This window comes from Ursus americanus, chromosome 3 (genome assembly GCF_024610735.1).
Source record: "Ursus americanus isolate L20-20 chromosome 3, mUrsAme1.1.p, whole genome shotgun sequence".
Classification (NCBI taxonomy): Eukaryota; Metazoa; Chordata; class Mammalia; order Carnivora; family Ursidae; genus Ursus; species Ursus americanus.
The window spans coordinates 83,115,778-83,141,633 of record NC_142129.1 but is presented as its reverse complement, the minus strand read 5'-3'; the positions used below and the strand labels follow the sequence as shown (position 1 = coordinate 83,141,633).

At 39.9% G+C, this 25,856-nt stretch overlaps 2 protein-coding genes across 3 annotated transcripts in view; one reads left to right on the top strand and one right to left on the bottom strand.

The window, feature by feature from the left end:
- Positions 1-4,507: 4,507 nt before the first annotated feature.
- Positions 4,508-17,545, bottom strand: PSMC2 (proteasome 26S subunit, ATPase 2). The gene is made up of 12 exons (XM_045793422.2): positions 17,426-17,545; positions 15,577-15,614; positions 14,914-14,995; positions 14,092-14,191; positions 9,816-9,947; positions 9,354-9,426; positions 8,874-8,969; positions 8,074-8,238; positions 7,150-7,237; positions 5,071-5,273; positions 4,867-4,963; positions 4,508-4,775 (listed from the first exon to the last, which is right to left on the bottom strand). The coding sequence occupies exons 1-12, from the start codon at positions 17,493-17,495 to the stop codon at positions 4,618-4,620; spliced, it is 1,302 nt and encodes a 433-aa protein (XP_045649378.1). The 5' UTR covers positions 17,496-17,545; the 3' UTR covers positions 4,508-4,617.
- Positions 17,546-20,384: 2,839 nt separating this feature from the next.
- Positions 20,385-25,856, top strand: part of DNAJC2 (DnaJ heat shock protein family (Hsp40) member C2) — a 41,439-nt gene continuing 35,967 nt past the window's right edge. For both annotated transcript variants that reach the window (XM_087861160.1, XM_045793420.2), the window contains exons 1-2: positions 20,385-20,672; positions 22,928-23,118. In XM_087861160.1, coding sequence (XP_087717286.1) covers positions 20,609-20,672; positions 22,928-23,118 — 255 coding nt within the window. In that variant the 5' untranslated portion in view covers positions 20,385-20,608. The remainder of the gene's footprint in view (positions 20,673-22,927; positions 23,119-25,856) is intronic.

The window sequence follows — 25,856 nt, the reverse complement described above, 5'->3', positions numbered from 1 at the left end:
ATTCCTTTGGCATTGAATGAATGCCCAGTTTCCCGTTAACCATTCACCCAGGGGTTTTAACATCTAGTGATAATCCTTGCCTAAGTCAATAATTTTATTAAGGTTTGGGGGGGGGGTCCATTTCTCTCATTTCTTCAGCATTTATTAGTTGATGTTTCTTTGTAAACTACAACTGTCCCTCCTCCACTTGAGCTATTTGGTCATCCTTAAATACATCTCTTACTGGAAAGGCAGGTTAAATATTTCATTTTTTGCCACTTAATTATCAGCTTCAAAGTAAGGAGTTGGCTTAACAGATGATGATAAATTAGGTTCTTCTATATCTTCTTTCAGATAATTATAGGCTCATGAATCTTTATAGTTTTAGTGTTCTTCAGTTCATTACAATTATTCTTTTTGGTGTTCAAATTGTCACAGCTGTGACCAGAAGTTTTGTTGTTGCTAAGACTAAAGTAACCTTGAAGGCCATGTATTTATAAAGGTAACTCCTAGGTATAATTTAATATCTTCCTTGGATGTCTGTGAGAGTTGTCAGTTAATTCTTCATCAAACCCAGAGTTAAGCCTGTGAGTGAGTAAAATGCCTATTTCAAGCACTCTTTATAGTTGGTCAGGAGTGGGGGAGAACTTTAAGCCAATTTGTCATCAAAAGGTCTTACTCTTGTAGTTCCAACTACCACTTTATTCCAAATCAAAGCACAAGTATGCCTAAAACCTCCTCTGCTGAGATTTCCTGCTAATAATCAGGTTTTTTTAAAAAAGGTTTTATTTATTTGAGAGCACGAGCCGGGGGCGGGGGGAGCAAGGGAGAGAAGCAGGCTTCTGCCTTCAGCAGGGAGCCCCATGCGGGGCTCAGTCCCAGGACTCCGGGATCGTGACCTGAGCCGAAGCAGACAGATGCTTAACCAACTGAGCCACCCAGGTGCCCCTAATAGTCAGTTTTTAAAGTAGGTTCTCTTATTGACTTCTTGTTTTCGTTTTCACAAAGAAAACACCAGGGAAGAACTACGTTAGCATGAGTCTACTCCAGCCAAAGCCTATGGTTTGTTTGCTTTAACTGCTGGGTTCCTCAAAGACTTTACTAATTTAATTCAAAGTAGACCCCTGCGTTCTAATCAGTACTTAATGTAGAACTAGAGGGACATTAGGTTCACATCCAGTTACTTCGTTTGCAGCCACCACACGCAAGATCAGCTGCATCCCCGTTGTGATGCAGACCACCTTCTAAAGGAGCACGTAGCTGTAGACCTCAGCTTTAGTGGAAGCTTTTGTCAGAGGGCCTGCACCATTTCAGCCACTAAAGCAGAATTTGAGGATTGTAAACAATGTTATAAATACTTCATTGCATATTCTTTAGCACCCATCTTCCACAAATGCTTTACACACAGTCGATAATCACGTCCTAGTTGTTGGCGGATTGAAAGCGCACAAAAATAGCATTTACCTGTGTCTAACGGATTTGTATTTAACTTTTCTGTTCTTTAATTTTCAACCTATTTTGAGTAGAATTTTACCATGTACATAAAAAGCACTTAAGTCTTACTGAAGGGAAATCTGTTTTTGTTTTAGCATGCCTCTGAGAATGTAAGAGTGCATTTCAAAATGTTTTATCTCTATGTAAATATGTTGGAATGTTTTACTTAAAATTTAGTATAGTGGAAAATTTCCTGACCTTTTTTACTTTAAGTATGCCTCTATGTTCTTCTTTCTGGACCTTAATAGCTGCCAGTGTATGCTTCCTATGTTTCTCAGCCCTGGTTCAAATTCAGCCTTAATGCCCTGTCAAAATGGGTGTAATCCACAATGACAGATACCGGGGCTTAGCTAGTCTTATTTTATGGCAAGATGCGAAAGCCCTGTCTTCAGGAAGGGTCCCACATAGAGAAGTCTTTTGTCTTTCTCAGGTCTTACACAGTATAACAGTGGTTGATTTCTGCCTCGTGGGTAGATGGAATAGGTTTGAAAATAATTGTGAACCAGGGCCCGGGAAACTAATTCATGTCGCACACATTGATTCTGTGTAATTATATGGCAGCTTATAGTGGAATTCCAATTGCCAGTCTCATCTGCAGTGGGACTCAGAGAAACAAGAAAGGATAGGAATCCTCTGCAAGCCCTGGGAGTAACTCATGTTATAGTTTTCAGGTAACACCTAAAATATCCATTCCATGTGGTTTGATCTTGTACTCTTAACTGTTCAACAGAGAAAGGAGGTGCCTGCCTCCAAAGATACATTTTGAGAAAATGAGTCTGCCCTCACTTGTGCACGAAGGAGAGGGTAACAAATACAAGGAAACTGCCCTGGAGAGGGTAGGTGTGCTTTTCCTGTTTTGAGGGGTGTGGGGTGGGTGGCGTACGCCCTTGTGAGAGGCTAAGGGAGAGGGAAGATAGGGTATATGGTAGGGATGTCTGCTCCTTTAAAAACAGTAAATTAAGTTTTAAAATCAAATAAAATGTCCTTGGTGTGAGCCTGTTTGCTTTTGAGTGCAAAAATGCTGTTGGTCTGTTTTAGTGTATCTTTCAGGAATGCTTTTAGAAGTCACTATTTTTAGACTGATAATATGGTTTGAGTGTTGGTAAGACTTGGTTTGAGAACTGGTAAGAAGTACTGCCTGCATTCTCCATATAGCCAACTGAAATGCACGTGACCACTCTGAAATCCCTCACATCCCAACAACAGAATGTTCAAAAGCTTAGCATTGTAACAGGTAACCTGCTGGCGTACTGACCTGGATTTAATCAAGTTTGAGCATCTCAAAAATCTATCTTGCCTTTGAGAAAAAGGCATACCAGGCTTTTCATTTCACTTTATGTAACGGATAAACCTGAGCTTTTTGGAAATTAAGTTTTTATAAATCCAATCATATTTTTAAAATGTTTATAGAAAGTATTTAAAGATCGCAACAGTATTTTTCTAAAGTCGTCAACTCTGTATTCCGATTTATCAGCACCCTGATGTGTAGAACATACATGTGTCCATAGGCATGTATATATGCATGTCTGTGGACACACGTGTACATGTATTGGGTGGGGGGGGTTACTGGTGAACATGTGTTTTCTCTTTTAAAATAGGGTACGAGGATGCTAATCTAGATAGGGTTAATGCTGTTGGCCAGAAACACCCACATTTTTCAGATAATTGTCAGTTTGATGTGTGGCATTAGATTTTTATCATGTAACTGAGATGTTAAGATTCTCCAGAGCTGTACCATGTTAGGCCTGAGTGAGCTCAACATAGCCAGTTTGAGTAATCCCACACTGGTGCATAGGATACAAGTATGTGGCTCCCTAAAAAATTGGTAAGATTTCAAAAAGTGTGACATAAATGCTTATGTTTATCAAAGCATTACAAAAACACACATCTCCAGTCACTGACTTGAGTATATCATAAGCCTAACACCTAGAAAGGGCTCGCTGTTTCATACCTTGTGGAAGACCAGGGCAAGCTCAGAAAAACTGTTCTGATCCATTTCACAAAAAAGAAAAATGAAGAAAGAAAAGAATGCTGGCTGGATTTATGAATGAAGGGCTTTCATTTTTCTCTTTGAAAACTTTCATATTTTAAATATTTCAATACAACATTTAAAGCATTTTCTATGTTAACTTTTTCGTCTGCGAATTAAAATGTATCCAGCTCTTGCTGTTTTGCATTACTTACGAATACTGAACTGCAATAAAAACATTCTCTATTGTGCCTGGGTCTCAGTATTTGGACGTGGAGGCTAATGGTGGTGCAAGATGGGAGGGGGTTTGGTGATGGCTGCCTAAGAAATAATTTTAAATCTGCTGAGGATCCCAATACAACTTTATTTTTAGAAGTAGCTTGCTTCACCAAAAGTCTAACAGGAGCTCTGCCAAAATTTTAAACCATTAATTAATTTATAAAATGAAAATAAGTACTTCTCAGTATGAAACCAATTCTGGATTTTCTAAATTAGATTATTATGTGTATTTATTTTTCTTTCTGCTTTACTACTTCGCTGGTCATTAAAGTCACTAATTCTTCTTGATTAACCTGAAATCAACTGAAATGACAAAGCAAAACCTAATACATCAGATGCTTCTTCCACCTTAAAATTTGGCCAAAGCTTTATTATTCAATGTGGTAGGAAAAAAATTAAAAAGCATTGAAACACATGAGGTCCTGTGCCTAGATGGGCTGTTTTGATGGAGGCCAGAAGAGCATGAAAGGTGAGGAACACAGGTACAGAGCTGACAAACCTGGACTGAATCCCAGCTTGGCTACAAGTACAGTAAGTAGGAAAGTTTCTGCATGCATCACATCAAGATGCATTCGATCCCCTCACTGGGCAGATGGGAGGATACCAGCGGCACCCAGCCAGCATATGCCAAGAACGTACGTGGTCTAAGCAAGCACTTTATGATGGGGGACCCTTAAATGGTAGTGATCAAAATGCAATCAACATACATCGTATAAGCTTTTCTACCCAATGACGTTAGATATCACCTTTTATTGTACTACAGACAAAAGACATCTGAAGAAAACATACAATTTTGAAACGTTTTATTTTTGTGTGTGTAATTAATGGTTATTAACAAGTCTATTTAATAAAGTTAGGATTCCAATGAAAAGTTTTTTCATGAAAGCCTTCAGGGATCAGTTGTATGTCATATAGCGGGGAGTAGCACTGAATTTGGCATAAGACTTAATGACCTTATTTACAGCCTCCAAGAAATCCTTCTCAGTAGCAATTTTTCGCCGTGCTCTGATGGCAAACATACCAGCTTCTGTGCAGACGCTTCTAATCTCAGCACCTTTCAAACACAAAGAAAACAACAGGCTTATTCAAGCAGCCTGAAAAGACAGACCAGCAAATGTAGTAATAAGCAAGACCTTTCAACCTACCAGTGCTATTTGGACACAGTCGTGCTAACAATTCAAATCTGATATCTCTTTCAACACTCATTGAACGAGCATGAATCTTAAAAATGTGAGTCCGACCCTAAAAATGGGGGAATTGATAAATATTAAAATGGAAAAATATCATGGGAAGAAAAAATTTCAAGCAAAGGGATTCCTGGACTCTCTAAAATGCAATGATTTTCTTACCTCTAGATCAGGTAAGCTAAACTCAATCTTTCTGTCCAACCTGCCCGGCCTCATCAGTGCTGGGTCCAAGGTGTCCGGTCTGTTAGTGGCCATGAGCACTTTGATGTTACCTCGAGGATCAAAACCGTCCAGCTGATTGATCAGTTCCAGCATCGTTCTCTGCACTTCGTTGTCGCCTCCAGCACCATCATCAAAACGAGCCCCTGAGAAGACAAAAGGAAAAATAAACTCTTCGCATCCACTCAGGATAGTGCAATGCGTAACTCGGAAGTACTGTCAATCTCAGCTCAAATCCGGTACTCAGCGCAAGTGAGTATCTCACTGTGAAGCACGTTCTCGAAGAACAGCCTCTTTTACACAAAACTAATTAGAAAGTGAATCTTTCAAAAGGACTCATCATAGATTTATTTAACAGAGGTTCCCTTTAAGTATTTTTTTTTAAACCTGTTTTAGGAATTTTGTTTTTTAAAATCACCCAAGAACACCTCCATTTTTGGCACAATATACATCTGGACTAGGCACCAGAATACACGCGGGCTTTCGCGCTACAATGGTGTCCGACTGTACGTAAGAAACGGTCCTGCTCCACGTTTCCTAAAACTTTCCTTAAATATATGGCTAAATCCATAATACAGTAAAACTGTAACAGCTTATTATCACCTGACTGTGATAGGTGAATTATTCTAGCTTCATGTCAATCTCTCATTTCAACCAAAATAGCAAAAACAAAACAAAAAAACACACAACAAAAAACCTCCAAATATATATTTTCCTTTTAAGTTGTATAAATGCATACGGTTATATTAATGTATCATATACATTATAAAACAAAAAAATTAGAAAATTTTTTAAGGAGATTATTCTAGATTAATTCTAGATATTCTTCCTGTGCCCTAATACTACTTTATACACAGTGTACTTTGGAGGCCAGAGCTTCAGAGCATCCTGACGTCATCAAAAGGCTTATTCCAAAAACACTATACAAATAACTTCAGAGTCGCAACACTACACTGATACACTGTGGTCACACTATGTCCCTCCAAGACAGTAGCCACAGAAATGTCCACACCCAACAACACTCATCCAGTCTAAAAACAAGACTCTAGGTAACCTAACTGCAGTCCCCAAAGAGTTATGGGGTGCATTGTTTTCATGTCATTTTTGTCACTAAGTTCACTAAATAACTGTCTGAACATATGACATCTCTTGAGCTATTAGGAATTATTACTCTAAGGGCATCTGGGGTGGCTCAGTCAGTTGAGTGTCCAACTCTTGATTTCGGCTCAGGTCATGACCTCAGGGTTGTGAGATCGAGCCGGTATCAGGCTCCCTCTCTCCCTCGCCCCTCCCCTCTCCTAAAAAAAAAGAAATATCATAAACTATTACAATAATCCAGGCCTACAGAACAGTTTAGTTTTCAAGGTCTCATTTATTAATTTTTTTTTAAGTAGGCTCTACCCCAGTGTGGAGCCCAATGTGAAGCTTGAACTCAAGACCCTGAGATCAAGACCTAAACTGAGATCAAGGGTTGGACGCTTAACCAACTGAGCCACCCAAACACCCCTATGACTTACTTTAAGTCTCTCAAAAACCCATGAAATAAGCAAGGCAGGAATTATCATTTCCTTTATAAGGTAAGTGAGCAGAGGCTCAGAGTTAGTTGGAATAACCTGCCTAGATCGCACAGCTAATACTGTATTTCATCAAATCTATGAAGCCAACAATAACATTATTTTATGTATACTTTATGAAAAACCACCACAAACTAAATTATGCCCCAAGGCTTTCTTACCACATTAAGTGGAGCTATATCCCAAGTTAGGAGTTGGATTTCATGTGAATGAAATTAGGAAAGTACAAAGATAAAGACTTTGAGAAATAGCAATGCTCTATATTTTTTTCCTTTACAGTGTATCTCTATTGCTTATTAGAGGTGGAGCTCAGACATGACGGAGATCATAGAAGAATTGGAATTAAAATTTATAATAAGATTAATATATCAAGAGAACTCTACACACATTTCTTTAGAACACTCATGAAAACCAATCCTAAAGTTGTTCTCTAAAATACCACTCATACCTCCAATAGCATCAATTTCGTCAAAGAAGATAAGGCAGGCTTTTTTCGTTCTGGCCATTTCAAAGAGCTCGCGAACCATTCGAGCCCCCTAATGAAAAAAATAATTGAGAGTTGGTTTAAAACATTTTTTAAATATAATAAGAAGCTATGGTTCAAACTTTTCAATATTCCTAACAGTATTCTCAAGTATTATTACCTAAAGCTTTTTCAAAAAAACCAAAGTTTGTTACCTATTCCATCAAATTAATCTCATTAGCCTCAAAACAGTATTTATTAATCTCATGTTTCTATATCTATTGAATAGCCAAATACTTCAAGACCTGAAGAGGTCAAATGAACACTTGAATAAAAGCACCATTTCAATCAGTTAAACTTGAGGAAATGAAAGAAAGCATCTGATTTATCACTTGGCATTTCTGATCACTGATGTTGCTTTTTAAGTTTTGAACAAGGAACAGAAGTATATCTTAACTCATGCAGCTCCTTTACTAATTCTTATTCTAAGTATACTGATCATTCATGTTTCAGATGTGATCTATATAGCCCTAGACTTTAATGAAAAACTACATCATATGTGTATATACCCTTGCACATACACAGACGATCATGTTCTCCTTCTCAATAGGGTATGAAACGCTGCCCCTACAATGAAAGTACACTTTTGAATGCATTCACCACATTTCTGGGGTCTTAGAAACCAAATCTGTAGAAAAGGTCCTCCTTCTGAAGAGGGAGCATATTGATTAAAAGGTTTAAGCAGCTGTTTGTTTCCAATGACCAAAGGAAGGCCAGTGGCTTCCGAACTACTAATCAAATGTCAGTCAAGAAATTTCAAGTCTCAATCCTTGGATGTGGAATTGCTATTCCATATTATACACCTTTCACAGGGCCACAAATTATTTGATTCTGATCAATGTACTTTACCTCACCGACGTACTTCTGTACAAGTTCAGATCCAATAACTCGAATGAAGCAAGCATCAGTCCTGTTAGCAACTGCCCGAGCACAGAGGGTCTTGCCTGTACCCGGCGGACCAAAGAGCAGCACACCCTTGGGAGGCTCGATGCCAAGGTTAACAAACCTCTCTGGCTGTGGTGGGAGACATGAGTTTTACACTTATCACTTCTGTGTAATAAACACAGAACTACTTCTGTATCATATCTGTAAGTATCATTATATTTAAACCAAAATTAAGTCCACGACCTATATGCTTGATCTACATAAGAATTTTACTTATTCTAAGACCTAAGATCTAAACTAGACTCATATCAATACATAATGCTAAATGGCTTCTAAAGGTGTTTCTCTTATCCAGGCTTAACAAAACATTTTCCCCTGATTTAAGAAAAATTATAATGTTTTTAAAAACAAAAGTATTACCTGGTGTTTAATATCCTAGTTTTCCATTATCCTCCCAAACTTAATCTGACTCAATTTAAGCCTATTTCCTCTTGGTATCATTAAAACACATAGTTTCTTCGACAATAACTTATAACATTTAATAAGTTGCTGAAGGTTACACCTCAACCTCCTCTCTATCACTCAAAATAGCAGATCCTTCTGTTTTTGAATGGGTTTCAATCCTTTTGCTTTCTCTCTTCTGGAACATACCAACTCACCACACCTCTATCCGTTACCCCATCAAAAAGTTTTACTAAGGAAAATATAAAATTTTTAAAGCTATCTAATAATAGGGAATTTAGTACACAGACTCAACCACTTACATGAAGTAATGGGGTTTCAACTACTTCTCGAAGTTTCTCAATCTGTTCCTTACAGCCACCCACATCACTGTATGTGACATCAGGTTTTTCCTCCACCTAAGAGAAGGACGAAAATGTGTAACATATAGCCACAGGCTTTTGAATACTAGTTCAAACGTTCTATCTGGTGGAGCAGCCCCAATACCCTAAAAGGAAAATCAGACTCAAAGCAAATAAGAATTCCATAAAAATGAAATACACTGTCCAGTGTCCTAGAGCCACCTGCGATACTACTTGTTATGACATCAAGTGAAAGACAAACCAGTAAAAAAAGGACTGATAAAAATTTTCTCATCTGAAAAATTGTTTAAAACATTTCTGCAACTCTTCAGTATATGCCCACATATTGATAGCTTACAAGTCAAAGTTTCAAAATTTTTTGAGATGGATGCAATTGTATTCAAAGTCATGCCATTCCTTTTCCCTCCCATATCTTCTTACCTGCATCATGGTAACTGTTGGGTCAATCTTTGGAGGCAATGGAATGTGAATCTGATATTTATTTCTGTCCACCCTAAGGAGGTAAAAAAGATCCTCACTCAATGCATTCAAAAAATTTACTAAGTTAATTATCATGTATTGTATATAAACCAACTTACTTAATCCTAAATACCCTAGAGCAAGCGCTTCCTCCACTCACACCACGTTCCCTCAAACAGACTGGCAAACTCAACTCTAAAATCCTGCACTTAAGTACAACATCTAAAGACATTCACAAAAAGCCCTGGGGTAGGGGAAAGCAGCAGCTGCGGAAGAAAGGATGTTCAACCATAGTGCTCTACTACAGAGTGTTTCTTTGTATTCTACGGCACCCAGCTCATTCATTCAAAAGAAAGCCAAGGATGTGAAAGTGACAAGGTATCTTTAAGGAGCGAAGAGTATTAACCGTAAATAGAATCTTACCCAACTCTCATCCCTTCTTCAATGTCGGTAGGTGCTACCTGATCACTGAGGTCCACCACAAACTTGGCAAACTGCTTCACGTTGATAATGTACTTTGGGTCCTCCGAATCAGCATTGATTATCTTCGTACACCTAACTCAGCAAAAGGCTTGATTAGAGTAAGGAACCTAAACCACTAATAATGAATTCAAGTAACCAGATTCTCCCTGGGCAAGCAGTAGACTAATGAGCAGGTATAAACCAGAACTGCAGAAAATAGGTCACTGCTAAAGATCCTTTTCTATAGAAACCCAAGGGTCCACTCAACTTAGCTAAGCTGCAAAATTTTCAAAAGATACATTCCCCCAGAAAGTTAAAGCCAAATATTTCATCATTAAGAAGTTCTCTAATTTCTTGATTTTTCTTTTTAAGGGTTTTATTTATTTGAGAGAAACACAGAGACAGGGGAGAGAGCACGAGCGGGGAGAGGGAGAAGCAGGCTCCCCACCGAGGAGGGAGCCTGATGCCGGGCTCGATCCCAGGACCCTAGGATCAGGATCTGAGCCGAAGGCAGACGCTTAACCGACTGAGCCATCCAGGTGCCCCAATTTCTTGATTTTCTTAATTACATTCCTTTATTAGTGATACTCCTCTATATCTTAAGTTACTCTCCATTTTATTTTCCCTTTAGGAAGATGGTCATCTTGTCTTACATCAAGTTAAGTACTAAATGTGTTTTCATTCTTTCCTGAGTTTACACTTCAAATCCATGTTTATCATTGTTGCTATTTTTAACTCAAATGTATTCTTTTTCTGTGTGACATGGTGAAGGCAAATTTGTAATACCATGTACATCATAGTAAAAAGCAGTCTACTGCCTTTCCTCTTCTGTCTATGGAAGAAAAACAAAAAATAGAACTCACTTTAGAAAGAATCCATGTCATAAGCTGTACCAATAATACGGGGAAATACAAAATAGTCTGGCATGTACATAAATGTGGAGCCCAAAGTAAGCTCAAGAATGCTTTGTCCACAGGGCACGTGGGTGGCTCAGTCCGTTAAGCATCTGCCTTCGGCTCAGGTCATGATCCCAGGGTTCTGGGATCCAGCCCTGCATAGGGCTCCCTGCTCAGCACAGGGCCTGCTTCTCCCTCTCCCTATACCACTCCCCCTGCTTGTGCTTTCTCACTCTCTGTCAAATAAATAAAATCTTTAAAAAAAAACAAAACAAAGAATGCTTTGTCCTCGCAGCGTTAACTGTGTGACAGGACTCTGTTTTCTGTTACCGCCTAAGGTCCACCAGGGAGGATTACATATATAGAAAATATCACTACTTTCTCGTGTCAACACTGTCTGCACAAATAAGGATTTTTTTAATCCAAAGCTGAGAAAGTATATATATGTAAGGATGTCAACTTCCAGGATGAAGCTGAGTTTCTCTCAGCTCTTAAGTCTCCAACTAAAACCAAAGTATGATTACCAGACATCTAGCATAAAAGATGGACACCCAACAAGCGAGGGTATGTATGAAGTAGAAACCTTGCAGTTATCATTAATTTCCTTAGAGATGAAAACATATTAAAACCATGATTCAAAAACAGAGGACATTCAAAAAAACAACAAAACACATATATTGAAAGACTAAAGAGCTCTTAGAAATTAAAGCCTTGAAAAGAGAAACAGGAAGGAAAAAAAATAAAGGGACTTAATGTTAAGAAAATCTCACAAAAAGTAGAGCAAAAGACAAAACAAAAAAAAAACCCACACAGGAAAGATTAGCATATTAGCAGAAATATCCAGGAGGCCCAAGATCCAAATAATACAAGCCTGGAACAGAGGACCAAGAAAACAGAAATTATTAACAAATCATTTCAAGAAAAAATGCCACGGTGAAGGTCATGAGAGCCCAGCACCATGGATACTGAGGCATGTCATCATGAAATCTCAGAATCGTGAGAATGAGGCGACCCTACAACTTCCAGATGAAAAACAGGTCACAGATACAGGACTGGGAATCAACAGCTTCAGACCAACAACCCCGGGAGGTAGAGGACCATGGAATGATGCCTTCAAAGTTCTGAAGGAACTATTTATACCAAGACATTTTCAGACATAACGTGGTCTCAAAATATTGCCTCCCAGCTCACTTCTTTCAGGAAGCTACCAGAGAATACAGCCTACCTAATGCAGGTGTAAGGAAACCAACAAGAGAAACTCATGGTACGCAAGCAACAGGAGAGGGGCAAAGGGAACCTCCAGGGTCGGAGGTCACGGGAGCGTTGTGATTTAGCAGGTACAAAAGGCCACGGTGCAAACTGAAGCAGGTGGGCAAGTGCTGGGAAAGACTTCTTTAGGAGAATGGACCTGAGAGAACCCGAGGCACAGGTAACGCACCTGAGGTACACGTGAGAAAAAACCTGACGGACCTAACGCATCCAAAAAGCAAGTTAGACAATCAGGAAAAACTGGAAGGTTGAGTTTTTCTACACACAGAAAACTGGGCAAATGAGAAAACAAGACAATTATGACAAGGAAAACAAAAAATGGTACAGGAAAGAAAAAGTAATCACAGTTTACTACTTGCCTCTTTGTGAGTAGCATTACTTACCACAGTTATGAAAACAATGACTACTGATCTAACCAAAATTTTAATGTAATTACATTAGGAGGATGTAGAGATAGGAAAGATATGTTCTGGGGATGAAGGAAGAGGAAACAAAACAAAATCCTCAAGCCAAGAGATAATACCTAAAACTAAAAAACAAGAAGATGCAATCCACAGTCTACAAGAATTGTGTCCATAAGGATCATGAAGGTAGTAACCAAATAACCACTTAAAAATTTTGAAAATAGGGGGGCGCCTGGGTGGCACAGCAGTTAAGCGTCTGCCTTTGGCTCAGGGCGTGATCCCGGTGTTATGGGATCGAGCCCCACATCAGGCTCCTCCGCTATGAGCCTGCTTCTTCCTCTCCCACTCCCCCTGCTTGTGTTCCCTCTCTCGCTGGCTGTCTCTGTCTCTGTCGAATAAATAAATAAAATCTTTAAAAAAAAAAAATTTTGAAAATAGGTGTCTCTAGGGATAAGGAATTGGGAAAGACAACTATTGTCCTCGAACTATTTAACTCTTTAAAATCATGATAACGCTGAAAAATAAACCAATAAATGAAAAGAAGGAAAGACAGAAAAAAAGAAGGGAGGAAGGAAAAGAGGAAAGGAAAAATAACCTTTTGCTACAGTACAGAGGTAAAACTGAAACAAAATTTTCAATGATTAGAATAAAACACAGGAGAATATAATCTTGGACTGAGCTAATAAGCCTTCTTGAGCAACAATCAAACCCAAAAGGTATAGTGAAAATATTTATGTATTTTATTAACCTAAAAATTTTAAACCTTACTACAACAAAAGGTACCAAGAAGTTAAAAGTCAAGTGACAGAATGGGAAAAAATATTTGTAGCATATTGAAGATTAATGTGTACAATATAGAAAGTGCTCCTAAAAATTCATAAAAACAACCCAATAGAACAAAACATGAACGGACACAGAAATACAAATGTTTACTAAGTATAATAAGCTGTCATACTAGTAATCAGCATAACGCAAATTAAAATGAGATTTTTTTCTCCCTAAATGGTAAAAATGTAAAAATAGATGATCACATATCTTATATTGATCAGGCAAACAGGTATTTGCCTCAAAACCTCGTGTTAAGGAGTATAAACTGGTCAAACCACCTTTTTCCAGGTTTTCAAAACTGTAAATGCCTTCGACCTCCCAATTCCACTGCTAGTAAGCTACACTACCGAAGTGTACGCACAGAGAAATATTTAACATGAATGTTCAGTGTAGCACCATGCACAGTAACGAAAACTGTAAATAAACCAAAATCTATGGAATATTAGTAATTTTTTAAAAACAAGAGAAAGAAAGAAGTACTAAAAAAAAAAATCAGGATATGTTTCTTTGCATGCAAATATATATATGAAGATACACAAGAGGACTAAGAGGACCGAACTATTTTCAGTTACAGCTGAGAAGGGGCAATGGGACAGCAAAGATGCGAAGGGAAGGTTTCCTATTTTCATCTGATCTTTTTTGTACCATTTGAATCTTTTGAATCTTTTATATGTTACGTTTTCACCTACTTGAATAATTGTTGAAGGCATAAAATTTAATCCCAGATACTTCTGTAGAAAGCTTTTTTACTTCAAATTAGGAATAAAACATTTTTATGAACTACCGTGTATACCCTAGATCCTAAAAAATAAAAACAAATTTCCAGAGTGCTACACATACCTCGCAACCTGCAAGGGCTGTTCACTCTGCAGTGTTTGCTTATCTGCAGCCAAATCCCAGAGTGCTGGTGGGGCCAGGCCAGTATCAGATTCTTTAATACCTACATAAAGAAAGATAACAAACTCACTGAAATGTAATGCATCGCCTGCAAGCGTTCTCAACCTCAGCACTACTGACATTTTGGACGGAATACTTTGTTGTGGGGGATGTCCTGTCCGTTTTCGTGTAGTAGGCAACATCCCTGGAGGCGAGCCACTAGATGCCACCAGCGCCACCTCCCCCTCAAGTCATGAGCATCGAGACTATCTCTAGCCACTGCCAAATGTCCTGGGGGAAGGGGGGCACTGGGGCAAAATCACCCCCTTTGAAAACTGCTGCCCTAAAGTAGTCACAGCCAAAATTCACCATATTTCACAAATTTCTGCACGTCAAATACTATAAAACTTGACCACTCAAGTTACTGAGAAGAGAAGTTTCCAACTACTAGGCAATAGCCCACTTACTTCAAGCAATACCATGGGAGACCATATTTTTATTCACTAAGAAATTTTTACTTGTTTATTAGAGTTTACTGAACTTGGCTCTGACCAACAGAACATTTGCTTAAAGGATGATGTTGCTTAACTGTGTAAGTACTGAACTTGGTTGTAAAAGGTAGTGAAAGATTATTAAAGGAGATCCAATTTCTTAGATCTCTAGATAAGAGGACAATAATTTTTTTAATCTGTAATTCAAGAAACAGCAAGTTTTGTAGTTAAACTATTTTGATATAATTAACATGTGACATTTAAAGAGAGGAGACAAGAATAAAGAAATAAATACCAGTGAGCTCATTAATTTTCTTGAGAAGTTGTTGAATGTCATCTTCCACCTGCTTTATCTGCCTAGAGTAAGTGCTTTGACCCTAGGAGATAAAGATCACTTTAATTAGAACATTAAGATATCCACAATTCATTAAGCTGCAGACAGAAATTTTTTAAGTTACAATCTTAATAGCTATTATTGACCCAAAGCTTGTGAAGGAAGTAGAGAGAGAGAGTACCTTTCCGAAGTATTCCTGAACCAGTATTTCCCCCCAAACAACACACCATTATGGAACCTAACAAATGAAAATCATTTTTCCATTTAACCAAATTAACCAAAACTACAAGCCCATTTCTATGAATTAAAACTTTCCATTTCAGATCTAACTCAGTTACATACATTTTAAATATAGTACACATTTGCGTAAGCTATTTCAAGTATCTTTCAATATAGTACCACCCTTAATTACAAATAGTATTTAAAAAATGTACAAACTTTGACATGCTGAATATTTACTCTCCGATCTAATCTAGAGAGAAACTGTGGTGTGTAACTTTTTTCAGTGAGGATTACTATAAACTGCTAGACATCCTCTTCTAATTATTTTGAAAGGATAATACCAACAATAGTTCTTATTTCAAAATAAAACATCTGTATTTGGTAGACACTGAAAGGACTTACGTAAGTTTTCAGCAAGGCAATATCCCCCTCATCCAGAGCTAAAATAAGAAAAATAATAGATTCAAAAAGAGGAAACTAGAACTAACAATTCTTTTCTGTTCAATTTAGATTGCATTAATTGAGTGAGAAAAATTATGCAAAGTTGTAATGATATAAATACAACCAACAGAAAATTCCTGGACTCAAGGAACTTTTATCTAATTGGGTGCAGGTGGATCTTTACCAACTGTGTAACATATATGCTGAAGAGTTTCAAAGTGCTGTGACACAAAAAGAACAGCGAGCCCAAAGAACAGTCTGAGGGTCAGGACAACCTGGGCACTAGCAAAGTCCCAGCAAGTCATGCACTTGCGAAGTAATGCTGGAAAAACCACTTTTCTAAGCATCAGTTCTGTCATCTGAGAAGCAGAGATAACACTCATTTTACCCTCACAATGTTGCCAAATAAGAAATGGATGAAGCAGCACATAAAATTCCGTATACATCAGTCATAACTATATGCAAGGGATAAATTTATTAATACATTTACAGAATGATAACCTACCCAGAGACATACACGGATGAAATGTTAAGTCTCTGTGACTAAGTTTTCCACCAGGTGCCTGAGAAGCTCTGAGGTCTGCAGTATCCTAAAACACCTCCAAGGCAAAGAGTAGAGTATGGGATGAAAGTAGAGAGGTTCTTTCTTTGGCAGGGAAGTGGAAATGGAGAAGAAAACAGTGCTAGGAGAGGTTGAAGTTGTTTAGGAAGGGAAGAGTAAGAGCAAAGAAAGGAAAAAAAAAAAAACAATGCAAGAATATTTTTTAAATGGTCTATAAGGAACAAAAGAAGAAAATAGCATAAAGATGAGATTAAAAGGGGAAGGTGAGCTGGGTGCGCATTATCTCTGGCACTGTGGGTAGAAGTGTAAAGTAGTAGTCTCTACAGAGAGTAATTCCGCATTATCAAAATTACAACTCCATTTCTAAAATTTACCCTACAGCTTGTGTTTGTGCCTGGGATAAAAGTTATATGAACAAGGTTATTCGTTGTTCTAGAATGGCCATCAGATTGGAAGAAATTTTAATGTGCATCAATAAGGATTATATATATTACAGCTTCCCCAATAAAGTGGGATACTATTCAGATGCAGAGACAGGCAGTGAGCACTGACCCTTCATATAATGATATGAAGTTATCCCTAAGACACATGAAGACAGGAAAAAAGCAAGAGGTACAATATGTTACATTTATGTAAAACTAAGTAAATATACGCTTGTTTATGCACAGAAAATGTCTAGAAAGATAACGCAAAAAGGCAACACTAGTTGCCTCCGTAGATAATGGATGGCTGGCAGGACCAAGGGTGACACACTTTTCAATGTATCTTTTTTTTTATGCATTTAGCGTTTTGAACCACACGAATAAATTAACCAAAGGAATGTTTGGGTTGTTTTTTTTTTTTTTTTTTTTTTTTTTTTAAGAAAACTACGTCTCAGGATCTCGGCTACACAGGGAGAGCACCAAGCCGTCCCACTAGAGAGGGAGGAGGGACAGGAAAGAGGATCCAGGTGACCAAGCACCGCCAGGCGGGGACACTTTTCACGGCCTGCAAGGCCAAGCAGGGTGCGTGACTTCCTCACGACCTGACAGCTCTGTATGAATACAAACTTCAATCGCGGGAGACGAATACAGAACCTGGAACAGCACGAGGGGCAGAGAGAAGGCAGGCAGGCTAAGCGCGCTGCCGCCCCCGACTAAATCATCAGGGGCACAAAAGGGACACAGCGGCGAGCAAGGAATCCAGCCTCCCCTCGGGAGCCAAGTCTGGTTCTGCCCCGGCCGGGACCGCCTGCCTGTGTCAACTGACCTCGGATGGGCTTGTCGTCCTTCTCATCCTCTTTGGTTTTCCGCTGATCGGCACCGAGGTAATCCGGCATTTTAGGAGCTCCGAGTGCCTCAACGCCCTTAGTGATTACACAGCACCTCTGTCGCTTCCGGTGGTGCCACTCTTTCCTTTCCTCACCGGAAGTAAGCCGTGCTCCGCGGACCCGTTTAGTCTGCGCACGAGAACCGGAAGAGAGTCGCGGAGGACACGCGCTGGCGTCCTACTCGCGTTTGCGTGCGGTGGGAAGAATTCCCGGTGGGAAACGAAACGCGGGTGGGCTCTGGCCCCTCACCCGGGAGAGTTTCCCTGAGCAACAGATTCCGAGACCCACCCTGGCAACGTCGCTGAGTTTAAGTCCTTATTTTGTCATTTCTTCAGTGTCCTCTTGGGTAACTTCTTTACTCTGTTCCCTAGTTTATCTCACAGCATTGTGGAGACAGTAATTAACAGTGTTTTCAAAGTATCTGGCGTATTAGATACGCAGTAAGTAGTAGCTGGATCTACATATAGAGTGGAGGTAGATAGAAATTGTCCATTAATCTAATGTCTGCATGAGATGAGAATACAGTTTGCATTTTTGAACGTCCTGCCGAAGAGGAGTGGTAGGAACCATCCTCAGGTACGGGGGAGTTGGCGAAAAGAGCACGTTTTGAAAGAAATTAGGTGATGAACAGAAGTGAGTAGTTAGGAAGCAACTGTAAATTCAGAAATGAAAAGGCTGGCCCTTCTTTACACTGAAGCCTGACAGAGTGAATAGAGTGAAAACGTAACCTACAGGGTGGGAGAAAGTATTTTCATGTCATAAATCCGATGACGGATTAATATCCTCGAATACATGAAGAACTACAACTCAAGAGGAAAACAGCCCCATTTTAAAAATGGGCAGTGGGGGCACCTGGGTGGCTAAGTTGGTTGAGCAGACGTCTGACTCTTGATTTTGGCTCAGTTCAGGATCTCGGGGTCCTAAGATAGAGCCCCGCTGCGCTCAGCTTGGAGTCTGCTTGTGTCTCTCCTGATGCTCCTCCCCCAACTGGCTCTCTCAAATAAGTAAATAAAATCTTGAAGAAAAAAAAAAACTAAAAAATGGGCAATGGATTTGAATAGACATCTCTCCAAAGAAAATGTACAAATGGCCAGCAAGCACAGGAAAAAGATGCTCAACAACACTAGTCATTGGGGAAATGCAAATCAAAACCAGGAGATACTGCCTTACATCCATTAGAATGGCTACTATCAAAAAAAGGGGGTGAGGAGAAAGAAGAGTGTTGGTGAGAATATGAAGAAGAAAGAAAACCTTCTGTACTGTTGGTGAGAATGTAAAATGATGTAACTATGGAAAATAGTATGGCAGTTCCTCAAAAAAATAAAAATATAATTACCATATGATCCAGCAATTTCAGTTCTGGATATACTCGAATCAAAAGCTGGGTCTCAAAAAAATAATTTATATATCCATGTTCATAGCAGAAACTAGAATGGTGGTTGCCAGAGCCTAGGGGGAGGCAGAACTGGGGAGTTGCTATTTAATGGGAATAGAGTTTCAGTTTTGCAAGATGAAAAGAGTTTTGACAATTGGTTGTGCAACAAAATGAATGGGGCGCCTGGGTGGCTCAATCAGTTGAGCATTTTCCTTCAGCTCAGGTCACAGAATTGGAATCCAGTCCCCGCAAGGGCCCTCCCTGCTCAGTGGGGAGCCTGCTTCTCCCTCTCCCTCTGCCCCACCTCCCTGGTTGTTCTCTCTTGCTCTCAAATAAATAAAAATTTTTAAAAAGTATTTTAAAAACAAAACAAAATGAATATTTAACACTACTAAACTGTACACTTAAAGAATGGTTAGGATGTGAATTCCATGTTATGTGTATTTTACCTCACACACACACAGGATGTGAATTTCATGTTATGTGTATTTTACCACAATCACACACACACACACACACACACACACACACACACACACACACACACCAGCCATATGACCTTAGAGGTAATTGTAAGAATGGATGGGGTAGGTGTGAGAAAAAATTAAGAAAGTGGATTCAGGTTACTTTGAGCCTTAAAGCCTGTCTTAACAAGTGATTGCATTAATAAAGGGATCAGGAAGAGGTTTAGGGGGAGATAATTAACTTTTTGAAATGTCAATTTCGAAGTGACAGTTTTGTCATGTGGTAGATGGGAGGCCCATTCAACTTATTTAACAGTGAAAATGTAATTCATAGAGAATAATTCTCTAACTTCTGGTGCTCTTTAACATAACAAGTCTTTCATTTTGCTCAACCTATTCGAGATACTGCTGCCGGGCTGGAGCGAGTGGGGGACAGGGGTGAATCTTCATCCACCGGTTTCCTTTTGCTAGTTTTTGCGTTTGACCTCAGTCCTAGAAGGATTACAATTGACTTTATTATACATTAAACAACTAAATTCCAGAATCCTATAATTGTAAATATTGGGGGGGGGGTCGGGAACTTCATTTTTAGATCAGGGTAAAGAGATTACTGGCCTTGGAATACAATCTTAACACCGAGGACGTGGTCTTCTCCAAATGTTATAAGGATTAAATGAGACAACACAGGTAAATTAGTAATATCGCAACTAATATTAGTTGACACTATTATTTACGTAAACGCAAATATATTACAAATCTCTACAAAATTCTCTATAGATATATAGAGAGACTATAATAATTATTCTCAATATTTATTCGTACGTATCTTCATTTTTTATTTATACCAGTAGAGCTACTGGAAAAACCTGCGGTTAGGCTCGGGCTAGTAGTGATTTAAAAATAAAAAGAACATTGAAACAGCTGCTTCGGAAAATTATGCTCCACGTGTAGCAGCACCCGGTGGAGGAAAATAATCCTTTTCGCCGGGGAACTGAGGAGTCTAGGAACCTTTCTTTTGTGAGAGTCGGTCCCCAACCGGATCTGAGTCAGAACGGAACTAGGCTGCCGCACACGTTGGCGCGGTGTGTGGGGGTGGAATTGGCCTCCACACCGCGAAAAATTCATCCCGGAAGTAGTTATTGGTAGTCTCCATGCGCCGGTTCCTGGGCGTCGTAGAGCCAAGGCGCGAGGCTCGGACCGAGAGGTAGAGCTGGAGGGGACGCTAAGTGCCCTCCGCCCGGGACGCGAACCGCTGCGCCCGCGGGTCTGGTCCCGGCGCCATCATGCTGCTCCTGCCGAGCGCTGCGGACGGCCAGGGCACCGCCATCACCCACGCTCTGACCTCTGGTACGTGCCCACTCAACCCCGGCTCCGTCCCGCCTTAGCCGCCCTTGCCTCAGTCCTCCACCTGCGCGACCCCGAAATCCCTCTGTCCTTGTCCCTGGCGACTAGCCCCCGGACGTGTGGGGCCCTGACGCCGTTGCCTTTTTGCTCCAGGCTATCCAGTAATCTTTGCCCAGACTGAAAGGAAGGAGGGAGGGGGCGTCTTCTTTCGGCTCCTTCAGTTTCTTCCTCCTCTCCCGGCTGCTGACTCATGGATCGGGAGGAGCAGTTCGGGACCGAACCCTCTAGTACCCTAAAAAGATTCTTGTAAGCATTTCCTTGCCTAGGGCAAGAGTTCCCGCAGCGAGTTCCCACGTGCCTCGGGTCGTACAAAGCCTTGTTGCTGGTGCTCTGTTAAACACCATTCTCCCGCTCTGCTTTTGCTTCGGCTTTGTTTATTTTTAATGTCAGAACTCAGACACTGCTCCTTATACTCAGTATGAAAAGATCCTTGCCGGTACTGCTGCTAATAAGATTTGTGTAGACAGACTTTTTAAAAAGAGTCATTAAGTGAGAGTTGAACTGCTGCTGTAGTTTCTTCGATGTATAGCCCAGGACAGTCATGGGTATTGTAAACCTAGTCTCCGGTTTCAGCGATCCACATTAATTACCAGTGCCACTTACAGAGACAGTTGTCGGATGTGATTTTGAGCATATCTCGGGGCACATGTTGCGTTCTGCTCACGGAAGTCTGTGTAATCTTAACACCTAAAGGAAAAGGCTTGAAAGGTGTTGTTCTTCAAAGCTGCGCCCCTACAACACAGCTAGTACTTCTTGAGAATAGTGTTTGAATCCTCTCCTGTATATGGTACAGGAGAGCTGAATTTCCCAAACCAACTAAAGCATGAAAAATCAATTATTTTTAGAAAATTGTGGCCATTAGGTACATGGAACGACTTCTATTTGAGTTACTTGTTGCTGTGCAAAGTAAAGCTTTTTGCATTCATATGGACTATGAAATTAAAATTAAAGTGTTCAGTTTTTTTTCCTTACTCATTGCCTTTCTGGAATTGTTAATATACAGATATACAGTGATTTATTCCTGCTTCTCAGGAATGATGATAAAGCCTTACTTTGATACAACAGTTTGTGGTTTTCAGAGTGGTTTCAAAATGTGGTTTGTCATTCAGTCTTCCAGGGAAACCATAGAAGATAGATATTGTTCCCGTTTTACGGTTGAAGACATCTCTCATTTCACATAGTCGCTAATTGTCAGACCTAGACTAAATCCAGAGCTTCTGATTTCAGATCTAGAGCTTGTTTCACTAAAGCATAGCTGTGGTCAGTAAATCCTCATTAGCTGCTTGGAAAATTGTCTTCCAGAACAAATCATTGCTAGTGAATTCTTAAAATTTTTAAAAGCTATCTGAATTCAAGGTTTTAATTAAGATACTTTGACTTGTTTTTAGGAAAAAAATTTTTTGATGAGGTTAGTTTTTTATGACAGTTGATCATTTATTTTATTGCAATTATTGGTCTAAAAGGAAAGCAGTTGGCAACATTTCTCCCTGTTCCCCACCTTCCTCTCATATTCTCAGAAAAGTTTTGCGGAATATTTTATCAGATAACTGGAAGAGGTTGATTGAATACTCTGTAAATACTAGGAAATGATTATTGCTGACCCTCATGTTAACTGGAATGCAGGCATACCTTGTTTTATGGCACTTCACTTTATTGTGCTTTGGTGATAGTGCATTTCTTACAACTGAAGGTTTGTGGCAACCCTGTGTTGAGCAAGTCTCTCAGGACAACTTTTCCAACAGTATTTGCTTTCTCTGTGTCTCTGTCACGTTTTGGTAATACAGTATTTCAAACTTTGTCACTATTCTTATGGTGATCTATGATGTGATTGACTCGCTGACGGCTCAGATGATGGTTACCATTTTTTAGCAATAAAATATTTTAAAATTAAGGTATACACATGGTTTTTTAAGACATGGTACTGTTAGACTCTTAATAGACTACAGCATACTGTAAACCTAACCTTTATACGTACTGGGATACCAAAAATATATTTGATTCATTTTTTGCAGTATTTGCTTTATTGTGGTGGTTTGGAACCAAATCTGCACTATCTCCCAGGTATCCCTGTACTGCAATTATTTCTTTAGTTGATGGTTTTAAAATTACATTCTGGTGCTGTTTTGATTTCATATTGCCTTGAAACAGATTTATTCCATGCAATACATTGAAGCCTCTCTTAACACTTTCAATCACAGCCTCAACACTCTGTCAAGTTGAACCTGTGGGAAGATGGTTTGAAGCTTTTGTTAAGAGGAGAAACAGAAATGCTTCTGCCTCTTTTCAGGAACTGGAGGATAAGAAAGAATTATCAGAAGAATCAGAAGATGAAGAATTGCAGTTGGAAGAGTTTCCCATGTTGAAAACACTTGATCCCAAAGACTGGAAGGTATTTAATATCTGAATCTTTTGTTCAGTCAGATGCTTTGAAAGGCATAGGCAGTTTGCCCGTGAGTTTTCCATCAGTGAGCCATGTTTCAAGATGCTTCAACGAGAACCATAATTGAGCACCTGTTTATTGTTAAGCTCTGAGTGGGATAGCACTGGTCATACGATACTGTCTCTGATGGAAAAATCTAGGAATTTTTCACAGAAAACATGTTTGAACTGGACTTAAAAGGGGCAGTTTTTGAAGCAGAGAAGGGAGAAAAGGTGTTCTGGGCAGAAGGAATAGATCTGCAAAGACACAAAGGAGTGAAGAATGTATATCACCTCTTCAGGGATTAATGAAAAGTAGAGTGGGTAGGGTACTTAAAGGGTGGTGGTGAGAAATTAATCCTGAAACAAGTCTCTAGACCAAATTCTGTTGTACTGTCCTTTTTATGTCATGCTAAGGAAGGAACTAAGATTTTATTTTCAGGGCAGTAGGAAGTCATCAAAAGTTTCTAAGCTAATTTTAGCAAAGTAATTCTCCTGGCAGTACAGAAAATTGCTTGAAAAGGGAGGGCAGGACTGGAAGGGAAGTGAATAGTTTGCTGTCACGGGGCTAGTGCAATAATCCAAGCCTGCAGATGCATACTTGAGCTAAATTTATGGCTGGGTTTTGAGGAAGAGGGAACATGTGCTTTTTTTGGAGGTAGACTTGATAGAGCTTGGTGACCTTGACTGTGTGGTACAAGAAAAGGAGATGTACTCAGAAGACCTCTGAGCATTCCAGCTTGAATGACCTGCTGGAGTGATGTCAGTCACCAACACTGGGTTGCAGGAATAAGGAAGTTTGTGGGGAATGTGGTGTTTGTGTTCAAGTTTGGCAATGTCAAAATTGAGGTTCCAGTAATGTACTGATGAAGTCTTCTAGTAAATGGTTAGAAATTAGGGGCGGCTGGGTGGCACAGCGGTTAAGCGTCTGCCTTCGGCTCAGGGCGTGATCCCGGCGTTATGGGATCAAGCCCCACGTCCGGCTCCTCTGCTATGAGCCTGCTTCTTCCTCTCCCACTCCCCCTGCTTGTGTTCCCTCTCTCACTGGCTGTCTCTATCTCTGTCGAATAAATAAATAAAATCTTTAAAAAAAAAAAAAAGAAATTGGTCTGTGGCTCTGAAAGGACGATAAAGCCAAGAACATTTGCAAGTTATTGGCAAGTTGTAGGTGGTAGTTGAACCTGGGGGAGTTGAGTGATAATGAGCCGAGGAGAAGAATATTGACAAATAGGTATCACATAAAGCTTAAGTAGGCACTAGTATACTTAAATATGTATACCGTGGAATTAGAGTGCCAGAATTCAAATCTGGTTCTGCCCATTTAGTGCGCTGCGACCTTGGGAAAGTTGATGCGTCTGTTTCATGTGGTGAGATTGCTAACAGCTCAAAGGAGTAGAGTGAGGATTAATGCAATGATGCATATAAAGCACTTAACCTAGTGCTTGACGTGTGATAAGTACTAAACAGATAGTAGATAATGAGTTCCTGTCTCCTAGCTTGTGAGGGTTAAATGAGATCAAGTGTACGTGTAAAGCACTTAGAAAAGTAAATAAGCACTCAAAATGTTAGCTGATTCACATACTGTCATGATCAATTTTAAAAGAAAAGAACTGAATGTTGAGCCTGAGTAAGGGGTGGGCAGAGGAGGAGAAGCAGCAAAAGATACTAAGAAGAGTGAAAGAGGTAGAAAAAAACAAGAGACATTTGTTCAACTATTAAACATCAGGCACTAGACTCTTCTGGAAACTAGGAGAGGAAGAAGTCCCAAGAAGGACAAACAGTTACCTGTGTCACTGCTTTGGAGAGGTCAGTCACATAACATGAATAATAATAAAAGCCACTGGGGGGGCGCCTGGGTGGCACAGCGGTTAAGCATCTGCCTTCGGCTCAGGGCGTGATCCCGGCGTTATGGGATCGAGCCCCACATCAGGCTCTTCCGCTATGAGCCTGCTTCTTCCTCTCCCGCTCCCCCTGCTTGTGTTCCCTCTCTCGCTGGCTGTCTCTATCTCTGTCGAATAAATAAATAAAATCTTAAAAAAAAATAAAAAATAAAAGCCACTGGGTATGGCACCCGAAGGGTAGGTGACCACATTGAAAGCAGTTCTGGTGTTTGGTTGGGAGGGCAAGTGGTTACAGATGGGTTGAGTAATTAGGAGACGAAGCTGGGCTGTAGAGAAAATACTAACGAGAGAAAGGCTGGGTCAGGAGAAGATAGAATTGGGGACCATCGAGGTCTACAAGAGAAAAAAGGAAGAAAGATGGAGGTCTTTGATATAGAAAAGAGTAGGTGACATCAGAACAAGGTAGCAGGGTTCATACCTTGGTTTAGTTAATTGTTTCTTTCAGCAAGCAGGGATCAAGCATCTGCTTTGTGTCAGACGCTGTTCTGGGGGCTGAGGAGTCTGCCAAACAAGACAGTATCACTGCTCCCACGTAGTTTCTAGTCCAGTGAGGAGACAGACAATAAGGAAACAGTCAAGGACATGGTCACCAGGTGCTGGGCAAAAAAGTAGAACAGGGTCCTGTGATAGAGTGTCCAGATGACTGCTTTAGGTTGGGTGGGCAGGGAAGGCCTGTGGAGTTGACATTTAAGATAAAACCTGAATGACACGCAGAGATCAGGGAGAATGGCATTCCAGGCAGAGAGCTTGTGTGGGGGCAGAAAGAAGTTCGAAGTGTGCCAGGAACTGAAGAAGGCAAATGCGTGGA

Bases quoted from the DNA above. Each gene is read 5' to 3' on its own strand.
- PSMC2 (XM_045793422.2), bottom strand. From the start codon at position 17,495: ATGCCGGATTACCTCGGTGCCGATCAGCGGAAAACCAAAGAGGATGAG. The intron at 9,948-14,091 runs GTATGTGTAGCA...TTGCTGAGTTAG, and splicing joins CAGCCCTTGCAGGTTGCGAG to GTGTACGAAGATAATCAATG. The intron at 4,964-5,070 runs GTAAGAAAATCA...CCCCATTTTTAG, and splicing joins TTAGCTTACCTGATCTAGAG to GGTCGGACTCACATTTTTAA.